The sequence below is a fragment of the Argentina anserina genome, chromosome 1 (assembly GCF_933775445.1).
Source record: "Argentina anserina chromosome 1, drPotAnse1.1, whole genome shotgun sequence".
NCBI classification, from domain to species: domain Eukaryota; kingdom Viridiplantae; phylum Streptophyta; class Magnoliopsida; order Rosales; family Rosaceae; genus Argentina; species Argentina anserina.
In genome coordinates this window covers 2,179,270-2,204,111 of record NC_065872.1, presented here as the reverse complement: position 1 = coordinate 2,204,111, position 24,842 = coordinate 2,179,270, and the positions used below count along the sequence as shown (strand labels likewise).

General features: G+C 38.6%; 5 protein-coding genes across 5 annotated transcripts; 3 read left to right on the top strand and 2 right to left on the bottom strand.

The window, feature by feature from the left end:
• The first annotated feature begins 133 nt into the window (after positions 1–133).
• LOC126805072 (G-type lectin S-receptor-like serine/threonine-protein kinase B120) lies at positions 134–3,256 on the top strand. Its single transcript, XM_050532169.1, has 7 exons — positions 134–1,405; positions 1,533–1,664; positions 1,758–1,966; positions 2,036–2,246; positions 2,374–2,611; positions 2,715–2,862; positions 2,951–3,256. Exons 1-7 carry the CDS (start codon positions 172–174, stop codon positions 3,254–3,256), a joined length of 2,478 nt encoding a protein of 825 aa, XP_050388126.1. The 5' UTR covers positions 134–171.
• Positions 3,257–3,366: 110 nt separating this feature from the next.
• Positions 3,367–4,147, bottom strand: LOC126790172 (uncharacterized). The gene is made up of 2 exons (XM_050516325.1): positions 3,846–4,147; positions 3,367–3,748 (listed from the first exon to the last, which is right to left on the bottom strand). Exons 1-2 carry the CDS (start codon positions 4,032–4,034, stop codon positions 3,533–3,535), a joined length of 405 nt encoding a protein of 134 aa, XP_050372282.1. The 5' UTR covers positions 4,035–4,147; the 3' UTR covers positions 3,367–3,532.
• Positions 4,148–5,551: 1,404 nt separating this feature from the next.
• On the bottom strand, positions 5,552–7,843 carry LOC126793189 (probable ubiquitin-conjugating enzyme E2 37). The gene is made up of 6 exons (XM_050519645.1): positions 7,687–7,843; positions 7,526–7,595; positions 7,347–7,452; positions 7,165–7,263; positions 6,931–7,065; positions 5,552–6,744 (listed from the first exon to the last, which is right to left on the bottom strand). Exons 1-6 carry the CDS (start codon positions 7,811–7,813, stop codon positions 5,581–5,583), a joined length of 1,701 nt encoding a protein of 566 aa, XP_050375602.1. The 5' UTR covers positions 7,814–7,843; the 3' UTR covers positions 5,552–5,580.
• Positions 7,844–10,086: 2,243 nt separating this feature from the next.
• LOC126805004 (kinesin-like protein KIN-13B) lies at positions 10,087–14,665 on the top strand. The gene is made up of 12 exons (XM_050532091.1): positions 10,087–10,358; positions 10,435–10,617; positions 10,866–11,021; positions 11,165–11,272; positions 11,643–11,720; positions 11,798–11,879; positions 12,297–12,456; positions 12,533–12,835; positions 13,034–13,252; positions 13,348–13,828; positions 13,922–13,987; positions 14,063–14,665. Exons 1-12 carry the CDS (start codon positions 10,236–10,238, stop codon positions 14,240–14,242), a joined length of 2,139 nt encoding a protein of 712 aa, XP_050388048.1. The 5' UTR covers positions 10,087–10,235; the 3' UTR covers positions 14,243–14,665.
• A 3,451-nt stretch (positions 14,666–18,116) lies between these two features.
• Positions 18,117–19,384, top strand: LOC126805005 (heat stress transcription factor C-1). Its single transcript, XM_050532092.1, has 2 exons — positions 18,117–18,413; positions 18,495–19,384. Exons 1-2 carry the CDS (start codon positions 18,132–18,134, stop codon positions 19,284–19,286), a joined length of 1,074 nt encoding a protein of 357 aa, XP_050388049.1. The 5' UTR covers positions 18,117–18,131; the 3' UTR covers positions 19,287–19,384.
• Positions 19,385–24,842: the final 5,458 nt, after the last annotated feature.

The following is a 24,842-nucleotide window of genomic DNA, read 5'->3' as shown; positions in this document are numbered from 1 at the left end:
ATCAAAGAACCAGTCCAAGAGATCCTTATCTCACAGTTATCACTAGTCCACAATGCCAACTTAATATTGATCACTAGTCCCCTGCAGTATCTATATTGTGCAAGCAATTACCAACAATTCTAGTCTTGAACACAGAAAAGGTGTTCAAGTTGCAAACAGTACTGTGAGACCATGGCTACACTGAGAAGCCTGTTGCTTCTCTTTCTATCATGTTTTTGTATGCAGTCTTTATTTTCTTCCTATGCAGAAACACTGATAGCTGACATGAAGCAAGGCCAACAGCTGAGTGACCTGGCTTCTGATCATCTGGTTTCGGATAATGGGTTCTACAAGTTGGGATTCTTCAGTCCTGGCTCTGTTAGTGACCTTGGTGCTACAACTAATCGTTTCTTGGGAATATGGTACAGCAAACTACCAAATCATCCTGATGCAATCTGGGTGGGGAACCTGGAAAACCCGATCAACGATTCATCTGCTGTGTTTATGTTGGATAACGAAGGGAAGTTGAAGATCGTATATGATGGAGGCCTAATATATCTGTCAGACGTCAATCAAACAATTTCTGGTAATGTCACTGTCTCTTTACTCGGTACTGGAAATCTTGTCTTGAGAGAATTGGATTCAAATGGAGCACCTGGAAGTGTTATATGGGAAAGTTTTAGGAATGCAACAAACACATTGCTGCCTGGAATGAAGTTAGGAAGGAACATCAAGACTGGAGAGAATTGGACTATAACTTCATGGTTGAGTGATCAGTCCCCTGTACCCGGGGCTTTCAAGCTCGGTGTTGATCCCAGTGGCGCTGACGAATTGATCGTCTGGCGGCGAGAGGAGGTATACTGGAGAAGTGGAGTCTGGGAAAATGGAAACTTTCAGCAAGCCCCTGATTTGACAAAAAGGGATGATTTGTTTTGGTTCACTTTTGTTTCAACCAGTGAGGAAAAGTACTTCTCTTATTATCTCAAGAACAATCTCACTCTAGATGAGCCTGAAAACAATACTACTATATCAAGATGGGAACTGAATGCTTGGGGGCAAATATTGCAGTCAGTTCTATCTGCAAACGGTAGCATATGGGAAACCACAGCTATAGGTCCTTGCATATTCAACCCTAAATATCCAGATGCTGTGTGCATAGAGGAAGAGGCCTCTGAATGCAGGAATGGATCTGAGCTGTTTGTTCGAACAAAAGGCTATCTGAATGGAACTGAATCAACACACACTGATAACAGTACTAACCTGACTCTCAGTGATTGTCACGCTACTTGCTGGAGCGATTGCACCTGTATTGGCTATGAAGCAATGAACAAGAATGGATCTGGATGTCGGTTTTATAAGGAAGGAGTAAAGTTTGTTCGGAGCGATTACTTTGGAGTTGCTTATCTCTTAACAATAGCGACCAAAGGTATACCTGCCTGAACATATACCTTTGATTCTCATCTCAGCTCTTTACTGTTTCTGAATTTCTTGCAGCACTAACCTGATCGATCAGCTGTTAAACTACTTAATGCTAACACTCTGATTGGGTTTAGATGGGAGTTCAAGGAAAAGATGGTGGATGTGGTGCATCACAGGCATTCTAATTGGGGTGGCACTGCTACTTGCAAGCTACTTGTGTTACAGCTACAAAAAGAAAATAAAACTTAGACTTGGGCAACAGACTGGTAAGCAAAAACCAGACAGAATTGCTCCTCATATTTGAGAATTATATCTGTATATATAAGACTATGAGCTACTCAAACCATTGCATTCATCAGATACAGCAAAGGTGGAAACAAGTCAAGACCACAGATTACTTGAGTTGGGGCATCAAACTACCGGGATTGAGGAAATATACAGGCTCAAAATAGGCAAAAGGAGAGGACAGGAGTTTAAGATGTACAGTTTTTCGGAGATAGTGGCAGCAACAGATGAGTTTTCATTTGCCAGCAAACTAGGAGAGGGTGGTTTCGGACCAGTTTACAAGGTAAAATCTTGGCATTTACCAACAATTAGTTACCTGAGGAATTGGTACCTGACTTGAAAATGAATGCAGGGGGTACTGCCAGGTGGGGAAGAGGTAGCAGTAAAGAGACTTTCAAGACATTCAGGACAGGGACTAGAAGAATTCATGAACGAGATTACACTTATTGCTGAACTTCAACATAGTAATCTTGTTCAGCTTTTGGGATGTTGCATTCAAGGAGAAGAGAAGATTTTGATCTATGAATTCATGACAAATACAAGTTTGGATGCTGTCCTCTTTGGTAAACCCTAACCCTCCACGTGAAAGACTCACTAATTCACTATGTCCCCTTCATCTCTTATTTGCGCAACTTTTGTATCATAACTGCGCCTATCACTAAGCATACGAAATGGATTCAACTATTGCAGATTCCATCAGAGGGAAGCTTTTAGATTGGCCTAGACGTGTCAACATTATTGAAGGGGTTGCACAAGGACTTCTTTATCTACACAAGTATTCTAGAGTTAGAGTTATACACAGAGATCTGAAGCCTAGTAACATTTTACTTGACGGAAACATGAATCCCAAGATATCAGATTTTGGTATGGCCAGAATTTTCACACAGAATGAATCTAGAGCAAATACAAACAGAGTTGTTGGAACATAGTAAGTCCAAAGCAGTTTTCACAGTTACTTGGTAATCTAAAATTTATAGACTTGCTTTTCTAATTTGAACTGCCTCTAAATTCTCTATGATGATTCTATGCAGTGGTTATATGTCTCCAGAATATGCAATGAATGGCATCTTCTCAGAGAAGTCAGATGTTTATAGCTTTGGAGTACTACTGCTGGAGATAGTGAGTGGAAAAAAGAACACTATATTTGTTTCATCTACTGCTCTCAGCCTTATTGAACTTGTAAGTACCAAAGATGCATCTGAACTGGCATTAAATTTCAACTACAAAGCCGAAAGACTAACATACTTCATAAACTGCTTAATTGCAGGCCTGGAATTTGTGGAAACAAGGTGATAGTCGGGACCTAGCAGACACATCACTGGACTCATGCCCCAAGGACCAAGTCTCAAAGTTTGTTCATGTGGGGCTCTTATGTGTTCAAGAACATGCAATGGATCGACCTACAATGTCAGAAGTGATATCCATGCTTACAAGCGATATCATGTTTTTGCCTGATCCAAAACAACCTGCCTATGGTACCTCTAGAAGTGAAGCTGGGTCATCGCTACCCGATGGGAGGTCAGATATTGAATCTATAAATGGTGTATCCATAACCGTGATGGAAGCTAGATAAAGATTCATGCAACCCTAGGATAGCATTCCTTCTTAAAAATGGATTTCACTAAAGAGACGCTAGCAATGCAAATATAGAGTTGGTTCTGATATAAAAATGTAAATTCGAAGTTCATTCAAAAGAAAATCACCATTTCATACCCAAAAAAACACCATCACATATCATCATAAATAATCATTCAACTCATACAGAAGCAGACTCCTTATTAACTACAACAGCACTACAAGTACCAACAGCCTCAACTCAGAGATACAAAAAGGGAATCAAATCCAGGTTTTACCAGAATCCAAAGACAGAGTTGTTCTTCTCTGGGTCAAGCTTTTCCGGAGAGTCCTCTTCCTGCTCTTGCTCTTCCTCCTCCTCTTTCTTCTCCTCCTCCTCTTCATCTTCCTCCGGCGGGTCATACGGCATCGGAGGCGGCAATGGCGTCTTCATAGGACTAAACTGCGGGAAAATATCCGGCCTCCGCCCCGGCTTCGGCCTCTCCCACTCCTACAATCCCAAAACACAAAATTACCACCACTATCACAAACTCCAAATTTCTAAAAATTTACAAAGCTATTGAATCTACAAACTGAAGACAACATACAATTGGGAAATCAAGAGGGTTGCGGCGGGTGAGCTTCTCTTCCTCCGGGGCCATACGGACGACGTGGCTGCGGCGGCGGCGAGAAGCGAAAGATGCGGATGAAGAAGTGGTGGGTGAAGCTGAAGGTGGTTGTCTTCTCCAACTCCAAGTGGGCGATAAACTAATCGTTGAGAGGCTTTGAGACGCCATTAGATCTTTCTGAGTTGGAGTTTGAGTTTGAGTTTGAGGTTGGCTGCTTCGTCTTTGAGCTTTCAGTTTCGGCCGCCCACAAAGGACATGAAAACTATGAAAGGCCGAGGCCAACCGCCTCACCCACACGCTCTCTTACCTCTACTCCTCTCTACCTAATTTGTTTTTCATTTTCCAATTTATTTTCTGTTCTTGTTTGGGCTGACTAGAACAATACTACGGCCCGATTTAAATTCTCCAGGCCCATAAGCTTAGATCAAACATCAAACAAGTGCAACATTTTCCTTGCTACACAATTACTAAAAACACAGAAGACTCGTCATATGGATAGAACGACTCCAACTCCCCAAGGGTAAATTGAGCGAGCTTGGGAGTAAAAGGTTACTGTTTCATAAAGATATACCAAAGTAGATGAAAGCTAGGCTAACAACAAACAAGCTTAGGGGTGTATTCAACTAGGATTCTATAGGATTTTCTTGTATTTGAAGAATTTTTTGAAATCTTGTGGTATTCAATTAAGATTTTAAACAATCCATTGAAATCTCAAGGTATTCAATTAAGATTTCAAAAACTCCCATGAATTCTGGTGGTATTCAAAAATCGATTGATTTTGAATGATTTCATTTATTAGTTGATTTTGTTGGATTTTGAAGTATTTTTACACTATATCATGCTTGTTAGAAATCAAGCATCTAGACATGAGATTTTGATGTATTCTCTCTCTCTCTCTCTCTCTCTCTCTCTCTCTTAATAAGATCGAAAATTTTTATGTTCTTATTTTAATCATGTGTTTTATTTTAATTGCTCAAATCAATTTTATGGGTTTTTCTTGTGATTTGGTATAATTGTTGTAGGCAAAAAAGAAATGATGGTTGTTTTTATAATTGTACTAATAGTTGCAATAAAGAATGTCGTTCCGATGAATTTTCTCATAAAATAGAAAATGATGAAGAACTTGGTATGGAAGACGAGAATCTTGAACTACTTTCTCAAAGTCAACTACAACAAAGAGCATAGGCTAATGCTTGGAAACTATTGCTGAAGCTATGTGGGAAAATAGACCACGGAATGGTGATAATGAAAGTCAAGAAGATAACAATGATATTGAAGGCAATGCGAATGAAAATAATGAGGACAATGCGAATGAAAATAATGAGAACAATGCGAATAAGAGGGATCATGAAAACTATGATGACAATGAGGTCGGAATGGATGAGTATATTTAGTTGTTTTTATATTTTTATTACTTTGTAAAATACATTATTATTTTGTAATTTGTTAAAAAAGATAACCAACTTATTAATTCTCCATGTTCTATATTTTATTATTTAATAATATAAAAATCATACATGCACTTGTGAAATCCAAGCAAATCAAGACAAATCTGGTCAATACAATACAATGAAATCTGGCTGAATCTATGTGGAGTTGAAATAATCAATGGATTTTCAGAATCCGTTGATTATAATAAATTAATCAAAATCATTTGAAATCAGAGTTGAATACACCCCCTTAACTTGAAATGGAGTCTGTCGGTTTTCACTTTTCAGGCTCTTACTCTCCACCTTCCCAGGCGCTTTCGTGCTAGCACTGGTTTAGATTTCACACGTCCAGTGTTTTCTTCCTCGCTGTCTTCACTGTCCAACACGATTACTGACTCCGACTCACGTCTTACTGGTTCTTCAGCTTTCGTTTGCTTAGTTGCTCCAATAATGTCAGGGTAGTCTTGGTGCTGCTTCTCAGCTGGCCTGAAGTCCTGGTGTTGCTTTGGAAGGAACTTGGATGGATTTGAAGAGACACTGTGGGAATTTTGAAGCATATTGCTGCTGTTCTCTTCCAACTGAGCAATCCCAATTTTTTTATGCATTGCATTTTCACCACCATCCGTTGCTCCACTGCCAGTATACTTGCTCATCTGTGGCAACACATTCTCCTTGTTGTCCTTTCCCTGCATATGTGATGAGCCTCTAAATCCAAGTGAAAGCTTCTTTCCAGCTAAACAAAGCCTCTTGCGACTTGTATCAGTAGAGTTGTGTCCCATTTCATCTACCGTATCTTTACTTGGTAGGTGTTTAACACTTTCAAGAGCTGAGGTTGCTGGCAAAGGCTCAGATAACACATTGGTATGGGAATGAGGAGGTGGCGGTTGAGGGGTAACAATCATTTCATCTCTATTTTCACCAATTACTTGGGATGTGTTGATTGAACCCAATGACTGCATGTTCCCAAACTGCCTCAGCCTCTTTGATCCCAAGTTGATGTTGTGACCTACAAATTTACCGTCTTGACTCGGATTAAGTCCTTCCTTGTAAGTGTTTCCAGATAGCAGAACCACTGACGCTGAAGATGGCACGGGAAGGTTTTGCTGTCCCACTGATCGACAGTGATCTATGTTCTCTATGTCATTGTCACTTTTCTCCTGAGATTGGCTCAGGGCTCCTAGTGATAACTTCCTTCTGCTCCCACATATTATCTCCTGACTTAGATTGCACTTGTTAGGATTATCTTTCAGCAACCTTTCTGTTCCTTCAACTTCCATCTGGTCATTAGGCGCTTCCCTGCCTTCCTTGTGAGCATCTCTTTTACATGCCGGGACTGAGGACTCCAGTGACAGCTTCCTACTAATGCCAGTTAACTTCTTATGACTTGTTACAGACTGATTTACATCATGTTTTAAGCCATGGCTAGATGTTTTAACCTCCAGCTGCACCTGGCAGAAATATAAGCGGATAACTCAACACTATAGAATCCCTCACATCCACAAAAGTTAACTTAGGAAACTGATAGCCACAAAGACTCAATCAACTTCTGATTGACTTACAGCAGACTCACATCAACACATTTCACGGGTTCACCTCGAAAAGAGTAAACTTCTTGACAAAATATGAGCTCATACCATGCTTAAATTTCCAAGGCTTTGAAATTGGCCATCACAAACACAACTCCCACTAGCTGCAGCATGGGCATACTTCTCAGTCATAGACCTAGCTTTCTGATCAAATGATTGTCTATTGTACTTGAACTCCCTACTCTGCAAACACAGAACACAATACTCAATCAAACTAACCAATACACCACATTCACAGACCCAAGACTCACAACCATTCAATGATCACATACAAATACTCACCGCCTCACACATAAGGCCATCATCAGGATTCGGTTCACTCAACAACAAACCGATGCTCGTGAGCACAGTCGAAATGTTCAACGACGGCTGCCACGCTCCCTGAATGAACAAATATCATTAGATCATCAAACCTAAGCCTCATTTTAACATCTTACTTGTGGTTACTGACAAAATTCACTGACCTTAGGAGGAAGATTGAGAATGTCAAGGCAGATCCGGCCACCGGTGTCGATATTCGGGTGATAAATCGGCGTTGCAAATGTCACACTTGGAGGCTGAAACGGGTACCTGCGAATCAAAATTGAGAAAATCCCCAAATTCATATAAACCCTAAAACTGAAACAAAATTAGGTTAACCGACCTTTCCGGTATCTGGATCTTGATGTTGAACAGCCCACCGGCGTAGACGGTTCCTTCCGGGCCTTGAATCTCTGAAAAGAGAAGCGAGACAGTTTTATTAGTAGTCGGAAATAAAATTTTAAAAAAAAAACTGGAGAGAATTAAAATGGCGGATCTAGTTACGGGCGTGGATGGTGGATAAGGAGGAGGAAGATGAGAGGAGTGGGAAGGACGCGCCGGGAGGAGGGTCGGAGAGGAGGAGCTTGAGCTCTTTCTGCAGTCGGAGGCTGAGCCTCGCCGCTTGGGCCATTTTCGCGCTCTCTGAATTTTTGAGTGGGAGAAAAGCGCGCGCGCTTGATGAAATAGGGAATTGAGAAAATGATATGTATATATATATATATATATTTATTTTTATTTTTAAAACGGGAAGCCCGTTACACGAGAGGATCTCTCTCAACTATATTATTATTAATGTCATGATATGTTACAACAATCCTTAAAGAGAACATCTAGAATAACATCAATCCAATAATCATCAATGTTATAGTAGCAAGGGTAGATAACCTATCTGCTACTCCAATAATGAATAATATATCATGAAGTATGTATTTTCATGATTGGATTTGTAATTGTCGATTCAAAATAAAAAGAAAAGATGAGTCAATAAACACACAATTATCATAAAATTTAAATAGTTAATATCTTTTTGTTCTTATATCGAGTTGGGAATTCGGGAACCCTTAAAAGAGAGAGAGAGAGAGTTGAGATTAGTTCACAACTTCACACAAAATGCATGTTGAAATTGTGATGTATGTCACAATGTTTGTATGATTATAGCATTCTATTTTAAAATGTAGGAAAAAATTTCTTATGAAAGACAGAAAGACTGCAAACCTTACATACAAATTGTAAAGCAGAATAATTTTTGTGGCTTTTTGATATAAAGTTTCATGCATTAAGGAAAATGATTATGTAGGGAAAATTATTATGAAGAGTCTAACACACACCGTATAGTTGGTTTGCTCATCCCTTAGAATCATTTTCACATCAAACACTGGTAAGGAGATATTGGAGAAAATTTAAAGATTAACTTTTTAACTGTGGTTCATTTTCTTTAGAACATCATGAGAGTGATTCTTATAGCGTAAATAGTTATATTGATTGGGTTATTTACCTGTTTCATTGATTGATATTAAAACCAGGGCAATTGTTCACGTGTATAGCATGTATGAGTTTAGTGACTTGATGTTGTTTTTAGGGATTCTCGAGTTCTCTTGTATTTTGATTTCCAGTCATACTACGGAGTAATTCATCTGGCATAAATATGTTTGTTTTCTTTGTTGGGTTGTTTAGATGTTTTAGTCAACAAGGGCAGGGTTCAATTTTGTAGTTTTCATTGTGTGTCTCCATCTCCTTACGTATATGCAAATTGACATTGATTTTTGCGCTTGATGTGTAAATCATAGTTCACCCACCCTATGTTAATGAAATGTTCACATGTATACGTTTCATGTGCAAATCATCTCGAGTTGGTTTGCTCATTTTGCTCACACAAGGACCTTCATTTTGAAATCAGAAACTGGTCAAACTTGCGAAGTAAAGGAATGTTTATACCAATATAGAATCATCTTACCGACACATTACAAACCCCCAATTCAAATTCAAGTTTTTCCCTCCCTCTTTTCTCTAATCCTCCACAATTCCAAACATACCTCTTTCCCCAAAGCGTGACATATTTCCACAATTCAACTGACCTTCCATTTTTAATAATGAACCGTGTCACTCCTTCTCTCACTTTAATAGGCTCCACATTTTAAACGGGTCAAAACCGTGCTCATGATGTTGGGCAGGGCAAAAAAGCGGGTCGACCCGGCCCATTAACATTATATGACACAATTAAAATATAAAAAATTATGTACTTTTAATATTTGTTTTATAATCTTATTTTTCAACTATTACGTATCTCAAAATAATGACGTTTTATTCATTATTTTGATAATATTTGTGAAATATTGTAGTTAAAATAATGAAATAATCAATATATTTTAATTTAAAAATATAATATTCAAGTTTAATAATGATAATTGTTTAAATATTGATATAAATAATATAAAATTATGTGTTTAACGGACCGGCCCATGAATTAATTGTGTTCGAGTCGTGTCGGACTAAAAACAGACTCGGGCCGTGCCGGACAAATGAGCCAAAATATCTTGGCCCGGCCAGGCCCATTACAATAACAGAATCGGGCCGTACCGGACAGATTTTTAACGTATCGGGTTCGAGCCAAACTCAAGCTTTTAGGCCCATTTACCACCTCTGCCAATGATCCACGCCGCAGACACCACACTCCACCGCTAAACCGTACACCCGCAGCACACCTTATTCCCACTCATAAAACGACGTGTAGGCCATGAAACCCCGCCCGAGGCATTAAACCATATCAAAAGAAGTAGATGCGTGCCCCCCGCCGCTCACCGTCTTCGCGTGGAAACACGCGCCAGTATTTTTCTACTCCTCCCAGAGCTACTGTACTGTACTGTACCACTGTCCCATTCTCAGTACCTGAAAGCCTCTCTTTCTTTTTCAAAAGTTTCAAATTCCTCTCAATGATAAATTCTGAGACCAGAAAAGAAAAAAAATCAAATCCTCCAACCACCACAAAGCTTCTCCCAAACGCCACCTCTCCGAGCTTGTAGGTTTCTCCGGTGCAAGACTATAAGTAAACGGAGATGAACGCGGTGGGGAGACAGATGACGCGATCCAATTCCGCGGTGCAGCACCAGCGGCAGTACTCGGAGACCTTCTTCGCCGACGCGTCGTCCAGATGGCTCCAGTCCTCCGGCCTCTCGCAGGTAACATTTCGCGGCTGTCGTCGTTTATAGTTGAGAATTTCGGATTCGGTTTTTGATTCTGGTTTTGGTTTTGTAGGATTTTGAGGTGTACGGAACGAAAGGGAGCCGGAATTATCAGAGAGGCGGAAGTGAGCGGTCGCCGGAGGCGTCGGCGATGGTGTCGCGGTCGTCGAGCATGAGAAGGCTTGGGGATGATCCGGTTGAGTATAGCCATGGCTTGCTTGATCTGCATTCCTTTGATACTGAGTTGTTGCCTCAGGTTTGAATTTCCATCACTGTTTTAATTTGATCATAAATAGAATTTCTGTTACTAAAAATAAATATATATAAAAGATGTGATTCTTTGCATTGCTTACATGAAACTTATTGATGCTGATATTAGATTTGATAGAGATGTTGAACTCTGCGGTGTGCAATTTGCTGATGCGTGCTTGGTAAAGAGTAGAAATGTAGATTTTCTTTTACCATTTGCTCATGTTTGTGTGTTTATATGTATGATATTGCTAGATGCATGTTCATGGGAAGAGTTTCGATGACTCTGAGCCGTTTGTGTCCACCAACAAACTTACAGGCAGATCGCGGGGTTTGCCTGAGAATAATCTTAGCAAGAGTGTGACAGTAGATAAAGAGAGGGCCAACAATGTTGCCAAGATCAAAGTCGTGGTATGTATCGCTCTCATTCAAGTGATACAATTTGAATTTGCAGTTGTTCAAGGTCGGAGTTGTGTGTCAAATCACTCAAATGTGATCTTCTGAGTTTTGAGTAGTTGATTGGAATGAAGTTGTAATACTGATTTCTTATGCAGGTGCGCAAGAGGCCACTGAATAAAAAGGAAATTGCAAAGAAAGAGGAAGACATCATTACAATAGAACCAATTTCTAATGCTGTCACCGTTCATGAAACAAAACTCAAGGTGAGCTTCTGCTGGACCAAGTTTTCTATTTTTGAATTATTATTTTTCTCAGTCTTGTTATGTGCGCATGCTTGGCAAGCATTCATCTATCGTCATGTGTGAGAGGTGAGAGACTGAACATATTGAATTAACACCTCTACTCCTCCCAGTTCTCTGTTCTGAAAGTTGGGCAATTCTCAATAAACTTATCTCAAGAAACTTCCAGAAATGGAAAATGATGTAGTTTCTGAATCCCCATCCTACCAGAAATGAATTATCGTATTAGAGCATTGTATCTTGGTATCTCTCAATAAATGAAAATGTTCGGCTTCTTGAGCTGTGAACTTAGAAAGTCAAGCGTCTTTTGAGTCTAATTCACAATTGTCTGCAGGTTGACTTGACAGCCTACGAGGAGAAACATGAATTTGTTTTTGATGCTGTTCTGGATGAAGATGTGTCTAATGATGAAGTGAGTTTATTACATAGTTTGATTTCAGTTTACTATATCAGTTGATTGGTTTTAATGATGAGTCTATTGCTGGTTAGGTATACTTTGAAAGTGTGGAACCCATAGTTCCTCTGATCTTCCAACGAACAAAAGCAACTTGCTTTGCATATGGGCAAACAGGCAAGTATTATCTCCTTACCAAAACCTAGTACATGTCACTTACTCAAATTTTTACATCACATCTGTTGTAACTCATGTAAGTTTCCCTTATTGTGTCTTTCTTATGGCATTGTTCATACTTAGTGTTAGTGTTATTGTATAAGAAGGTGATCCCTCAAGGACATTCCTACGGATTTGAATGATTGTGTTCTTGTAAAAAATCAAAATTTATAAAGAAATCAGCATACGAGTTCCTTTAATTTGTTCAGGTCTTGAAATCATCATTCAAACTTTAATCTCCAATCTGCTTAGTCAGAGTAGACCTTTTTGCCTTCTCTTAAAAGCATATTCCAAATCTGAATGGTTTATGTTTCTCACTTCTAGCTGTTATTTATAATGTACATGTAAAACTGATCTGATCTTATTTTTCTCTGTCAGGTAGTGGGAAGACTTATACCATGCAACCACTACCCCTTAAAGCATCCCAAGATATCTTAAGACTAATGCTTAATTACTACCGAAACCAAGGCTTTCAGTTATTCGTGAGTTTCTTCGAGATATATGGCGGAAAGCTTTTTGATCTTCTAAATGATCGAAAGTAAGTTCTTTCATTCTAGTAACCAAGAGAAGTTTCAGCATCAGGCTGATATCCAGAAGGAATTTCACTTTTGCAGGAAACTTTTCATTAGGGAGGATGGCAAACAACAAGTATGTATCGTTGGCTTGCAAGAGTACAGGGTGTCAGATGTTGAGACAGTCAAGGAGTTGATTGAGAAAGGAAATTCCACAAGAAGTACTGGTACAACTGGTGCAAATGAAGAATCGTCCCGGTCACATGCCATACTTCAGCTTTGTATCAAGAGATCAGTGGATGGAAATGAATCAAAGCCTGCCAGACTTGTAGGAAAGCTATCTTTCATAGACCTTGCTGGAAGCGAACGTGGTGCAGATACTACAGATAATGATAAACAAACAAGGTGGGTATTTTTTGGGTGTAGGTCTAATTGATAAGAATAATTTTAATATTATCATTATTTGCATTATCAGGGTAAATGAGTCTGTTGGTACTCCTGGGAGAGATCTCCAGGGTCCTTGAGACTTAACCGTGTACTTATCACATTTATATTCCCTATCTGTGTGTTGTATAAGATGATCAAATACTTTTGTTCTTGCAGAATGGAAGGTGCTGAAATTAATAAAAGCTTACTTGCTTTAAAGGAATGCATCAGAGCTCTAGACAACGACCAAGGTCACATTCCTTTTAGAGGGAGTAAACTGACTGAAGTTCTAAGAGATTCATTTGTAGGCGACTCGCGCACAGTCATGATATCATGCATTTCACCAAGCACAGGTTCATGTGAACACACACTTAACACACTAAGATATGCTGACAGGTATTCCCTTTTAAATGTCAAAGCAGTGTGGATTCTCTTGTTGTCTAGGATTGTACAAGTTATAACATGTTTCATATGAAATGTGCTGCTTGCAGAGTGAAGAGTCTATCAAAAGGGAGCAGCTCCAGAAAGCAACAACTATCTTCATCTTCAAACCTTAGAGAGTCAACAACATTGCCCTTGTCTTCATCAACTGACACAACCTCTGAGGATAACATGCCTGCTGTTCCCCAAGAAAAGAGCACCTTCTGGTCCAAACAGATTGACCGAGAACCCTCCCCGCAGTGCATTGTGAACCGCGTACCCAGTGGAAGGGCAGATGGGCGCTTGCCTGCATCAGTATATTCAGAATATTATAAGGATCAGAAAGGTGATCAAATTACCATAGGCGAAGATGACATTTACTCTGATCAGACAGAGAAAGAGAAATCATCACGGGTGAGTAGTAAGAGGGTACAAAGCTACCAGACTGTGGAGGAAAAGAGAAAGACTGGCAGTCAGGTGAAATGGAGGGATCAGCCTGATTCTGAGGCTATCAACTCTAATTTTGATGATGATCTTATTGCTGTATTGCAGGTAAAAACATAAGATTTCAAACACTGAGTTCGGTACAAATCATCGAATTACTAAGTATGTTGTGATTACTAAGTATGGTATGATGGCTTTTAGGAAGAGGATGACCTTGTTATTGCACACCGAAGACAAGTAGAGCAGACAATAAATATTGTTAGGGAGGTCAGCAACACTCTTTTCTGCATAGTTTTGTTGGTGTTATGTTTTAATGTGGTTTAACTGGGTTTAGTCATCCAGGAGATGAATTTGTTGGTTGAAGCGGATCAACCAGGCAACCGACTCGATGATTATATCTTCAAATTGGATGCCATACTCTCCCAGAAGGCAGCAGGAATTCTACAACTGCAGACTCAGCTGGCTCGATTCCAGAAGAATCTAAATGAGCACAACGTCTTAGTTTCATCTTCAAGTACTTGATATAATCTGGTAGAATGATAAGTCGGCATTGGCGTGAGGATTTTTTGAAGGAGTTGATTTGATGTTTCACCGTTTTCCTTGCTTGAGGTTTGGTTACACTTGTACAGTAACATCATTTATCTACTGTGCCTATCTAGTGACCTCTGAGTTACAAGAATCATGCAATTTTAACTTGACTTGGTGTTCTGCTGCAGTGTACTTATACTGAAAACTCCTCCTGCGAGTTACTACACTGCTACAAAGTATGGAAACCACCTCTCTCCAAACATATTTCAAAGATTGAACTGTAAGTTACCAGCTATGGGGAACATTTAGTTTGCTCGTGTCCATAGTTTGTAAAGCTGTGTAGTTTTATAAAGCGTGAAAACAATGGTCTTGGTTTATTTATTTGTTCTACAATCAAAGCTCTACATCTTTCCACTACTGCAATACTGGCTGATATATCACTATAGTTGATGTCGAAATCGTAATATCGATGCCTCTTGTATCTTCTTCTGAGGCGTCTTAAGTCACTATTGCACTACTTTTTCTAAATTAGAGATTGTATATCTTGTGTGTTCAAAGCATGATGAAAGCATAGCTACTGTCCCTATCACATCTCCTTTCTCTGTAAATCTTGGATCCTTTTAGAACATTTGACATTTCCTTTATCTTCGTTTTTCAGACTTTGTGCGACATGAGCTATGATTACCCACTTAGTGATCGGATAAACTCAATAAAGAACCAGCTAACTTAGCTAATAAGTTTTTGTCTTAAGACACATGTGGGATTATGAAGTCAATTAGAAGTATAACATGATTAGCGGTTGTGTTTACAAGTGAATCTTTTTCAAAATTGCACGGCTAATTGGTTTAGAATGAGATTTCATTGGTGAGTTTTCTAATCTTATAAATTATATTGTGGTTGTTATGGAGTTGTTGTTTGACAATTTGATATATAAAACCGACCAAGCATTATTTATAACCAATATACAAAAAAGCAACCAATCATTTTCATAAGATATTGTACTGTAGTAAGGTTCATATCAAATAAACATTGCCGTGGGATCTAGGTTTTTATCAAGTTCAGGGTGATGATTAGACACCCTTTTAAATGGATGTACTGTATCTTTTTCTCGAAATAGCTTAAAGCCTATTCTCTTACCACTAATTTCCGGCACCCACCGTAGGAAAAGATGGTAACGTTTGAAAGTACATGCTTCTTGAAAATCTAATGATCATTTACCGAAATCGTATGCATACTTTAAGAAGGAAATATTGTTCATCTCACTTAAAACACATTCATTATCTCATTTGGCACTTTTTAAGTAGACGTATCACGAAACCACATTCAACCATAATTTTTTAACTTCATCTCATTAATAAACAAACCGATCACCGTTAACAAAATAATCTTAATCTTGATGACTAACCTAACCATAATGGCCTAATCAAACGCTTCTCACTAACTTTAACTGAGCACAGTCTCGTTCACACTGTCAGTAATTCATGCACAACCATTATTGAATGTAAATCCAATGGTTGAAAACAAAATAACTCAATTTTTAAAAGATTCTTCTCACTCTTAAATTTACATCGAATGTTGTTTAAGCATGAATTCAAAAACTGACCATGTGAACGGAATTCATCGGATCAAAACTAACCACGTAATTAGGATCAAACCACAAGATGTAATTAGCCGACAAGGTCCAATAAGAGAGAGCAACAAGCATAGATTTTGAGTAAACAAAGATGCTCCCCGTGGCCCTAACGCCCACTCCAAAAGAACCATAAACAATATTATTTCCCAAAAGCCATAGACACATCGTGGACCAATAAGATCTGGACACAACCCCTATTTCCCTTATGCGCTGCTCCAATGTACGAGTTAGCCTTATTAAACCCAAAAGCTAAAGCTACATCGAATTCCGAATCTAATCTAAGCCCTAAACCCACCATTATTAGAAAGTTTTTTTACTAATTTTTAAATTATTCGACACCTCCCATTTTCCATCCTCTCTTCCCATTGGCTGGTTCCTCTTGCATTTCCATTTTTGGACTTATAGTTCGTTAAAAAAAATCAACCACTTCTAAAAATCCCCACCCCCACACACGCCTCCCCAGCTCATGTTTAAAATGTTTGCTTTACCCACGATCCTTGTGCTTAGTTGTGATGGGTGGGAAAGATACGTGGCGGATTTGATTAGCTTAATCTGGAAACAAATTTGCCCACAATTGCTATGATCATTTTGTGCCCACTTCCGATCTTGATGACACGTGTCTTTTTTCTATTAACTAACCATGGTTAACTGTTTTATATTTTAACTTAGCAATTTTATATTTCCTTTTTTATATCTAATTAACTCAAGGATTAAGATGAATGTTTGGTTTGGAATCAAAGCTTATGTAATTCATGAAAAGCAAAAAAAGAAATACACACAACAACAAAGCCATAAAGGAATATCTATACTGGGAATTTTGCATTTGTTACACTGACCACCATAGATATAATTGGGATTCAAACCACTCGGTCAGTTTGTCAAGGGTTCATGGTTGCATTTTAAGTTATATAAAGGGCAGGAAATTATACTCAAAGCAAGGCCAATTAATTGCAATATAGAGGAGAATGAATATAATTCTTCATCCCATTGCAAAAAAAAAAAAAGGGAGGTGGAAGAACTATTGATTGAAGAAGAAGGGGAGCTATTGACTCCTAACGGAGGAGGAACTTTGAGGAAAAAGAAGAATAAGAGTCCTGGAAAATGAAAGCTTACCAGAAAAGGCCGGAAGTATATATGGGAGACACGAGATTTGTGAGGAAATATCGAGAAGTCCTAGTTGGCTTTAACTCGATCGATTTATATATATATATATATATATTAAAATTGAATTACAAAGATAAAATATAAAAGGTAAAACAATTAACCATGATTTAAAAAAAAACACGTGACATTAAGATAATAATTGGATATGTTAAGGTTGAGCGACAAATTTGCTTATTTTTAATCTTATACATTACTCTTTGTTTTTAAGTCAATTTAGATTGGAGCACTTGTTTCAATCAAAATGAGGAAACTAGATCTAATTGGCTTAGTTTAATGTTTAGTTCAAATAAAATTTGATGTACTTCACGAGTGAATTTTCTCATTCGTGGATCAAGATTGAATTATGTGTAGCAAAATATTACATGTATACCAAGATAAAATATAATTCGATTTAACCATTCTAACTCTCACCGTCTTCATCACACTTGAAAATAGAAAACAAATATATTCTCAAATCGGCCGAAGGAGTATAGACTCTTGTTTCTCGTATCTCATAATGTTAATCCCAGTCAATCTCCATTTCTTTTGGTATAATGAATAGTATAATCCAATTTTCTGACATGCATGTCTATGATCTATTGTTTTGCCACGCGTCTTATGTTGGTTAAATATTATAAATTAAAATAAAGCAGCTGGCGTGGTAATCATATTCTTACATATAAAAGGTTGCAATTACATCTTAGTCGGGGACTACCTTGTTACGATTCCACTCAGGTCAGAGCAATTATCACCTAAAATAGTGCAAATCAAATCTAAAATCTTGATTATCATTATTAACCCCGTCGTTTAGGTATCACTACAGTCGTTAGCATATGATCCGAAGGAAGGGACCATCCCACTCAAATCCACCCCCCCCCCCCCGAACTCCGCGCGTGAGAAACCCACGAAAATATCTTGCCCTGACGTGTGATCAACTGCGGGCCAGGTGGGGACCGTTATCTTCAGCCAATGAAATATCGTTTAACCTCATCCGCCTATGGACAGCTGCCACGTTAGGTGGTGATACTGTGCATGAGTGCGTTTATATATTACAGTCAGTTCGGGGAGAAATAGAGAGTGAGAGAGAAAAGAGTAGGGGCGGTGACGATGATAACTAACACCTCACAGAATCAGAGAGGCTCTTCTTCCTCTGAAGTTAAGCCGCAGCAGAGTCTGATGAGCATGGAGGACAGCGGCAACGTCATCGCGCCGTTCGTTATGAAGACTTATCAGATGATCAACGATCCCACGACGGATAGGTTTATCGCCTGGGGCAGAGCCAACAACAGCTTCCACGTCGTCGAGCCGCTCGAGTTCTCGCAGCGGCTTTTGCCGGCTTATTTCAAACACAACAACTTTTCGAGCTTCGTCCGACAGCTCAATACTTATGTGAGTGACGCTCAATTTTGATGTTGCGATTTATCAGTTGCCGGTTTCTCAACTTAACATGTTTGAATTTAATAACTTCAGGGATTCCGGAAAGTCGACCCGGACCGGTGGGAGTTCGCGAACGAGTGGTTCCTGCGGGGGCAGACGCATTTGTTGAAGAACTTGGTGAGGAGAAAAAACAGCCACAGGGCGGTGGTCAACGCGGCGGCGTATGGGAAGACGGAGGAGCTTGACGACGAGGGAATAGTAACGGAGATAGCGAGGTTGAGGCAGGAGCAGAGGAGCTTAGAGGTGGAAGTGGAGAATATGAACAAGAGACTGGAGTTGGCAGAGAGAAGACCGCAGCAGATGATGGCTTTTCTTCACAAAGTGGCGGAGGACCCCGAGATTCTGTTACGTATGATGATGGAGAAAGACCGGAGAGTCGCGGAGGGGTTGGGGGACAAGAAGCGGCGGCTGATGATTGCCTCGACGCCGTCCACTTCGTCGTCGGGGATGGGGGCGACGTCAACTTCCGTGAAGACTGAGGAGGAAGTTGACGGAGGGATGGGAGTGAACTCGTCGCCGGAACCGGGTATTGAGGTGCAAAGTTTTTCTCGAGGGTCGACGTCGCCGGAGACGTCGATGGCGCAGGAGTGGTGGAGCCAGAGGCGCGTTGTGGATCGGACTTGGAGTGATCAGGAGTTGAATGGTAGAAATACTACGGGGTTAGTAACGCAGTCGGGTCTTGGAAATGGGAATAGCGTTGAGGCTGGGTACGGGTTCGGGTTTGGCGAAAATAGGAGTGGTAGCGGAGAAGTGGGTTATTTTGCGGAGCTGGAAGAGTGTCCCCCGCCGCCTTTTCCATTCTCACTGTTAGAAGGTGGGTTCTAGTTCTACTTAGTTTTTTTGGGGTTTCTAATCTAAATGTGTCACTGTTTTTAAATATTTATTGTGTAATCTAATGATAATAATAATAATAATTCTTTGTTTTTTGCCCAAGTAACTTCATAGAATAAACTCGAGGTATATCTTTCCCAGAATTAACTTCATAGGTTGAACAATATGTAAACTGGATGTTCATTTTTACTATTGATAAAAATGTTGAGGTATTTACATAAGCATTTAGGTCATCGATTTTAGCTAACAATTAAAATCAGAGTTTCAGTTTTCATATGTAAAATACTTACTTTTCCCGTTTTAAAACATATATAATCGCTTTCCCGTGAAGAAAATTAGTAGCCAACAATATAAAAGATAAAGATTTCATTTATCATCATTTGATTTTAAGGACACTTGAAGTTCTTAATTTTCATAAAATGTTAATATCACGTGAATTACAAGAAAATATTAAAACAACCCCTTTACTATGTCCCCCCCAAATCACAGCTTCCTGCCTGTGAGTCTAAATTCTGTACCAACCATAAAATATGTGGTGTGGCCTGCTTCTATTGGCAGCTGCAATGAATTGTACCCGTCGGGTTAAAAAGCCTACCTGAATATCAGCACGACTATTTCCGACCCCAAGAGCCAAGAGGATACCCTTCATTAGTACGGTAGGCCTAACCCTTCGCTGTGACCATGCCCTACCTCACTGTACCAATACACTCCCCAATGTCTCCATGTCATCCAGCACGTGCAAGAACAAATATATTGAAGAGAAAATCATCCAAGTATGCACTATGCAGATACTGCATATTTCCGACTAGTAACTTTGGTATATATATTTACGGGTGTCTTATGGAATAATCCAAGACCATCGTGGTCTAAATTTGTCGGAGGACACGTGTCAATATTTTATTTAAACTAAATAATTAATTACTGTTTAATTTTTGTTTGCTTGAACGTTAGAGTGTTGGACCACGATAGTACTGGACCAGAGCATAATGCTCCATACTTACGGCCCCATTTTAGTATCTAGAATTACCAGCAACTTTTTTATAGGAGTTTGGAACCCATCAACTTGACGTAGTAACTTTATAGACATTAAGTTTTTGAGGTAATTCATTATCGAAAACAAACAAATTTGAGCTTTGCTTTTTAACTGTATGTTTGTCGATTCCCATCACAAACAATAAACTCTGAAACTGTGTAAGACGGTTTCAGAGGGCTTCATGAGCACTCAACAAGGTATGATGCAAGCAGATGAGAATATGCATGTCAAACTGTTTATCAATCAACCATTTCGACGCTTGATGACTCTGTGTCATTCTATTATGAGCTAATTAATTGATGCGATCATATAAAATGATAATGACTTCATGTTCCAAAGCATTTATTCGAAACACAATATAAGAGTAAAAAAATCGGCGAATGTTAAGAGTTAAAATAAAATGTACTTTAAATCAACCGTCGAACTTGTGTTTAACAATTGTCAATCTTCCGTCACTAGAAGCAAAATGAGGTTGGTATATATACAGTTCACATTGATATAAGAAATTTAAATTCAAGCAAGTAAACGCAATCAAATGATCATATGATGTAACTACTTTATAATTAGCATCGCGACTATGCTCTTTGTGTTCCAAACAGTGGTGAAACTATAAATTATATTTGAGGGGGTCCAAGTCTAAAATATATGAGTTTAGAGTATCGTTATAAAAAAACATTTAGTATGTTAAACTTACATTTTTAGGTAGTTTAAAATAAAACAGTTGAGTAATCTAGATATATAGGATGATGTGAAATATTCATAACCCAACAACATTTCAATATTTCTTATAATAAATTAGTATCATGAGTGCACATTAGTATTATAAATATCAATCGTATCTTTATTTTATCTTTTACATACAATTTTACAAGGTATAAAAGTGATTAAAAGCAAAGTTTACAAACTCAATGGGTCCGGACCCTTCATGCTCTGAGGTGATTCCGCCCCTGGTTTTAAAAAAGCTCTTTTGTATATGTTGTGTGCCTTGCATTGCAGATACTTTGCAATCAGCACTACTCGAGTAACTCGACTATGCTTTTAGTGTTTTAGTGAAAGCCTAAATGCGTTATAATTGGAGTGTTGTAGGTAAATATTATTATCTTTTTTTGCAAGCAAGGTAAATATTATCATCTTGTTGTTCTTCAAATGTGATACTGATACATCTATAATCTCTCTATTTTTTTGTTTAAAAGAATATATATTCTCTATGAAGTAGCAATAGAGTGGAGAAATGGTCAGTCTTAGAGTTCGAGCGAGATTGGATTCACCTGCTCAATTTAAGTGGGTTAGGAATGTAGTGAAAGCACCTGTTTATACATTTGAACGTTTAAGTTTCCAAATACCAAAATTAGGTGAGGGTAAAATCCAATTGATCTACTATTACTTTGCAGCATGTTTTGTGACCACTTTGATATTTTCGTTATCCAAACTAGGGGTGGACAAACTGACCCGAAAACCGAAAAAAACCGGACCCGAACTCAAACCGAATCCGAACAAACCGAAACCCGAATCAAACCGAACCGAAAATTAAAAAACCGAACCGAACCGATTCTATTTGGGTTGGGTTTTGGGTTCAGTCCCTTAGAAACCGAACCGACCCGAACAACCCGAAGTCAATGGTCAACGTTACAAAACGACATCATTTTGTCATATTTATAATTTTACATTATTATTATTTTTTTAATAAAAAAATAGTGTGGTCGGTCTCACAGCCGCACATAATTTCTAACCTAATTGGCCTAATGTATAAGAGGCGCATTATTTAGTCGTCTTGCTTCCTTCATAATGCGATAGTTTTATTTTAAACCTAATATAAATGTTATGATACATTAGTTGACACTTAGGAAATCACCAACTCTAATTCGAAATATGATCGATCGACACCAGCAGATGTGATTGGTATATATATTTAGGGACCCCGTAAAAATTTCGTCCGTTTTGAACATGGTTTGACCGTTCGTACCTACGGTTAACTAAAAAAGAAGCGTTTTCACATATTGAAACCCTATTGACCGGGGCTTTGCCAAATATATTTCTTTAGTGCGACCGGGCATGATAGATAACAAAAATTAGGTGATTTCAGATATGCAAACGGCTTTCGGCGTTCGCATATTTGTAATAGGTCCTCCCTTATGGCATAATAGTGGTGTTTTCGATTTATCAAAAATTCTGACGGTTATATGAGGTCCGAATTGGATGAAATTTTTATAGGGTCACTAAATATATATACCGATTACATCGGCTGGTGTCGATCGATCCCTAGAAGTTTCCTTCATATAGTCGCTTCATAATGCGATAGTTTTATTTTAAACCTAATATAAAGGTTATGATACATTAGTTGACACTTAAGTGATCGTCAACTCTAATTCGAAATTTGGTCGATCGACACTAGCAGATGTGATTGGTATATATATTTAGGGACCCCGTAAAAATTTCGTCCATTTTGGACATGGTTTGACCATTCGTACCTACGGTTAACTAAAAAAGAGGCGTTTTCACATATTGAAACCCCATTGACCGGGGCTTTGCCAAATATATTTCTTTAGTGCGACCGCGCATGATAAGTAACAAAAATTAGGTGATTTCAGATATGCAAATGGCTTTCGGCGTTCGCATATTTGTAATAGGTCCTTCCTTATGACATAATAGTGATGTTTTCGATTTACCAAGAATTCCGACGGTTAAATGAGGTCCGAATTGGATGAAATTTTTATAGGGTCACTAAATATATATAACGATCACATCGGCTGGTATCGATCGATCCCTAGAAGTTTCCTTCATATAGTCGCTTCATAATGCGATAGTTTTATTTTAAACATAATATAAAGGTTATGATACATTAGTTGACACTTAGGTGATCGTCAACTCTAATTCGAAATATGGTCGATCGACACCAGCAGATGTGATTGGTATATATATTTAGGGACCCCGTAAAAATTTCATCCATTTTGGACATGGTTTGACCGTTCGTACCTACGGTCAACCAAAAAAGAGGCGTTTTCACATAATAAAACCTCATTGACCGGGACTTTGCCAAATAGATTTCTTCAGTGCGACCTCGCATGATAAGTAACAAAAATTAGGTGATTTCAGATATGCAAACGGCTTTCGGCGTTCGCATATTTGTAATAGGTCCTCCCTTATGGCATGATAGTGATGTTTTCGATTTACCAAAAATTCCGACAGTTAAATAAGGTCCGAATTGGATGAAATTTTTATAGGGTCACTAAATATATATAATGATCACATCGGCTGGTGTCGATCGATCTCTAGAAGTTTCCTTCATATAGTCGCTTCATAATGCGATATTTATTTTAAACCTAATATAAAGGTTATGATACATTAGTTGACACTTAGGTGATCGTCAACTCTAATTCGAAATATGGTCGATCGACACCAGCAGATGTGATTGGTATATATATTTAGGGACCCCGTAAAAATTTCGTCCATTTTGGACATGGTTTGACCGTTCGTACCTACGGTCAACCAAAAAAGAGGCGTTTTCACATAATAAAACCTCATTGACCGGGGCTTTGCCAAATAGATTTCTTCAGTGCGACCATGCATGATAAGTAACAAAAATTAGGTGACTTCAGATATGCAAACGGCTTTCGGCGCTCGCATCTTTGTAATAGATTCTCATTTAGGACAAATTAGTGGTGTTTTCAGTTTACCGGAAATTCTGACGGTCAAACTAGGTCCGAATTGGATGAAATTTTTACATGGTCACTAAATATATATACTGATCACATCGGATGGTGTCGATCGATCCCTAAAAGTTTACTTCATATAGTCGCTTCATAATGCGATAGTTTTATTATAAATCTAATATAAAGGTATGATACATTAGTGGACACTTCAGCAATCGATAACTCCAGTTCGAAATATGGTCGATCGACACCAGCAGATGTGATCAGTATATATATTTAGGGAACACGTAAAAATTTCGTCCGATTTGGATATTGATTGATCGTCCATACTTATGGTCAAGAAAAAAGGCGTTTTGACATTAAAATCCTCATTGACCGGGGCTTTGCCAAATGGAATTTTTTGGTGCGACCGCACACAATCGGTGACAAAAATTAGGTGATTTCATATATGCAAACGACTTTTAGTGTTCGCATATTGGTAATGGGTCTTCCCTTATGACATAATAGTGTTGTTTTCGGGTAAAAACCCATCGGGCTTGCGGGCCTCGGTGAGCTTTTCAGATCCACGGGCTAAATGATGAGGCATAAGTCAATTAGGTATGAAATAATCATTAGACTATTAGTTTTTCATCTTTATGTTAAATTTTATACTTTTAAAATTAATATATAATATTACGTATTTTACATACGGGTAAAACCGAAAAAAAAACCGAACCGAACCGAACCGTACGGGTTGGGTTGGGTTGTGGGTCACAGTCTCTAAAATAGAAAAACCGAACCGAACCGAACCGAATTTAAAATTTGGGTTGGGTTATGGGTTTTGTCCAAAACCGAACCGAATGGACCCGTGTCCACCCCTAATCCAAA

Bases quoted from the DNA above. Each gene is read 5' to 3' on its own strand.
- LOC126805072 (XM_050532169.1), top strand. From the start codon at position 172: ATGGCTACACTGAGAAGCCTGTTGCTTCTCTTTCTATCATGTTTTTGT. The intron at 1,665-1,757 runs GTAAGCAAAAAC...TGCATTCATCAG, and splicing joins TAGACTTGGGCAACAGACTG to ATACAGCAAAGGTGGAAACA. The intron at 2,863-2,950 runs GTAAGTACCAAA...GCTTAATTGCAG, and splicing joins CTCTCAGCCTTATTGAACTT to GCCTGGAATTTGTGGAAACA.
- LOC126790172 (XM_050516325.1), bottom strand. From the start codon at position 4,034: ATGGCGTCTCAAAGCCTCTCAACGATTAGTTTATCGCCCACTTGGAGT. The intron at 3,749-3,845 runs GTATGTTGTCTT...TTGGGATTGTAG, and splicing joins ACCCTCTTGATTTCCCAATT to GAGTGGGAGAGGCCGAAGCC.
- LOC126793189 (XM_050519645.1), bottom strand. From the start codon at position 7,813: ATGGCCCAAGCGGCGAGGCTCAGCCTCCGACTGCAGAAAGAGCTCAAG. The intron at 7,596-7,686 runs GTAACTAGATCC...TTCTCTTTTCAG, and splicing joins CTTATCCACCATCCACGCCC to AGATTCAAGGCCCGGAAGGA. The intron at 7,066-7,164 runs GTGAGTATTTGT...CTGTGTTTGCAG, and splicing joins ATGGCCTTATGTGTGAGGCG to AGTAGGGAGTTCAAGTACAA.
- LOC126805004 (XM_050532091.1), top strand. From the start codon at position 10,236: ATGAACGCGGTGGGGAGACAGATGACGCGATCCAATTCCGCGGTGCAG. The intron at 10,618-10,865 runs GTTTGAATTTCC...TGATATTGCTAG, and splicing joins ATACTGAGTTGTTGCCTCAG to ATGCATGTTCATGGGAAGAG. The intron at 11,022-11,164 runs GTATGTATCGCT...TTTCTTATGCAG, and splicing joins TTGCCAAGATCAAAGTCGTG to GTGCGCAAGAGGCCACTGAA.
- LOC126805005 (XM_050532092.1), top strand. From the start codon at position 18,132: ATGATAACTAACACCTCACAGAATCAGAGAGGCTCTTCTTCCTCTGAA. The intron at 18,414-18,494 runs GTGAGTGACGCT...TAATAACTTCAG, and splicing joins TCCGACAGCTCAATACTTAT to GGATTCCGGAAAGTCGACCC.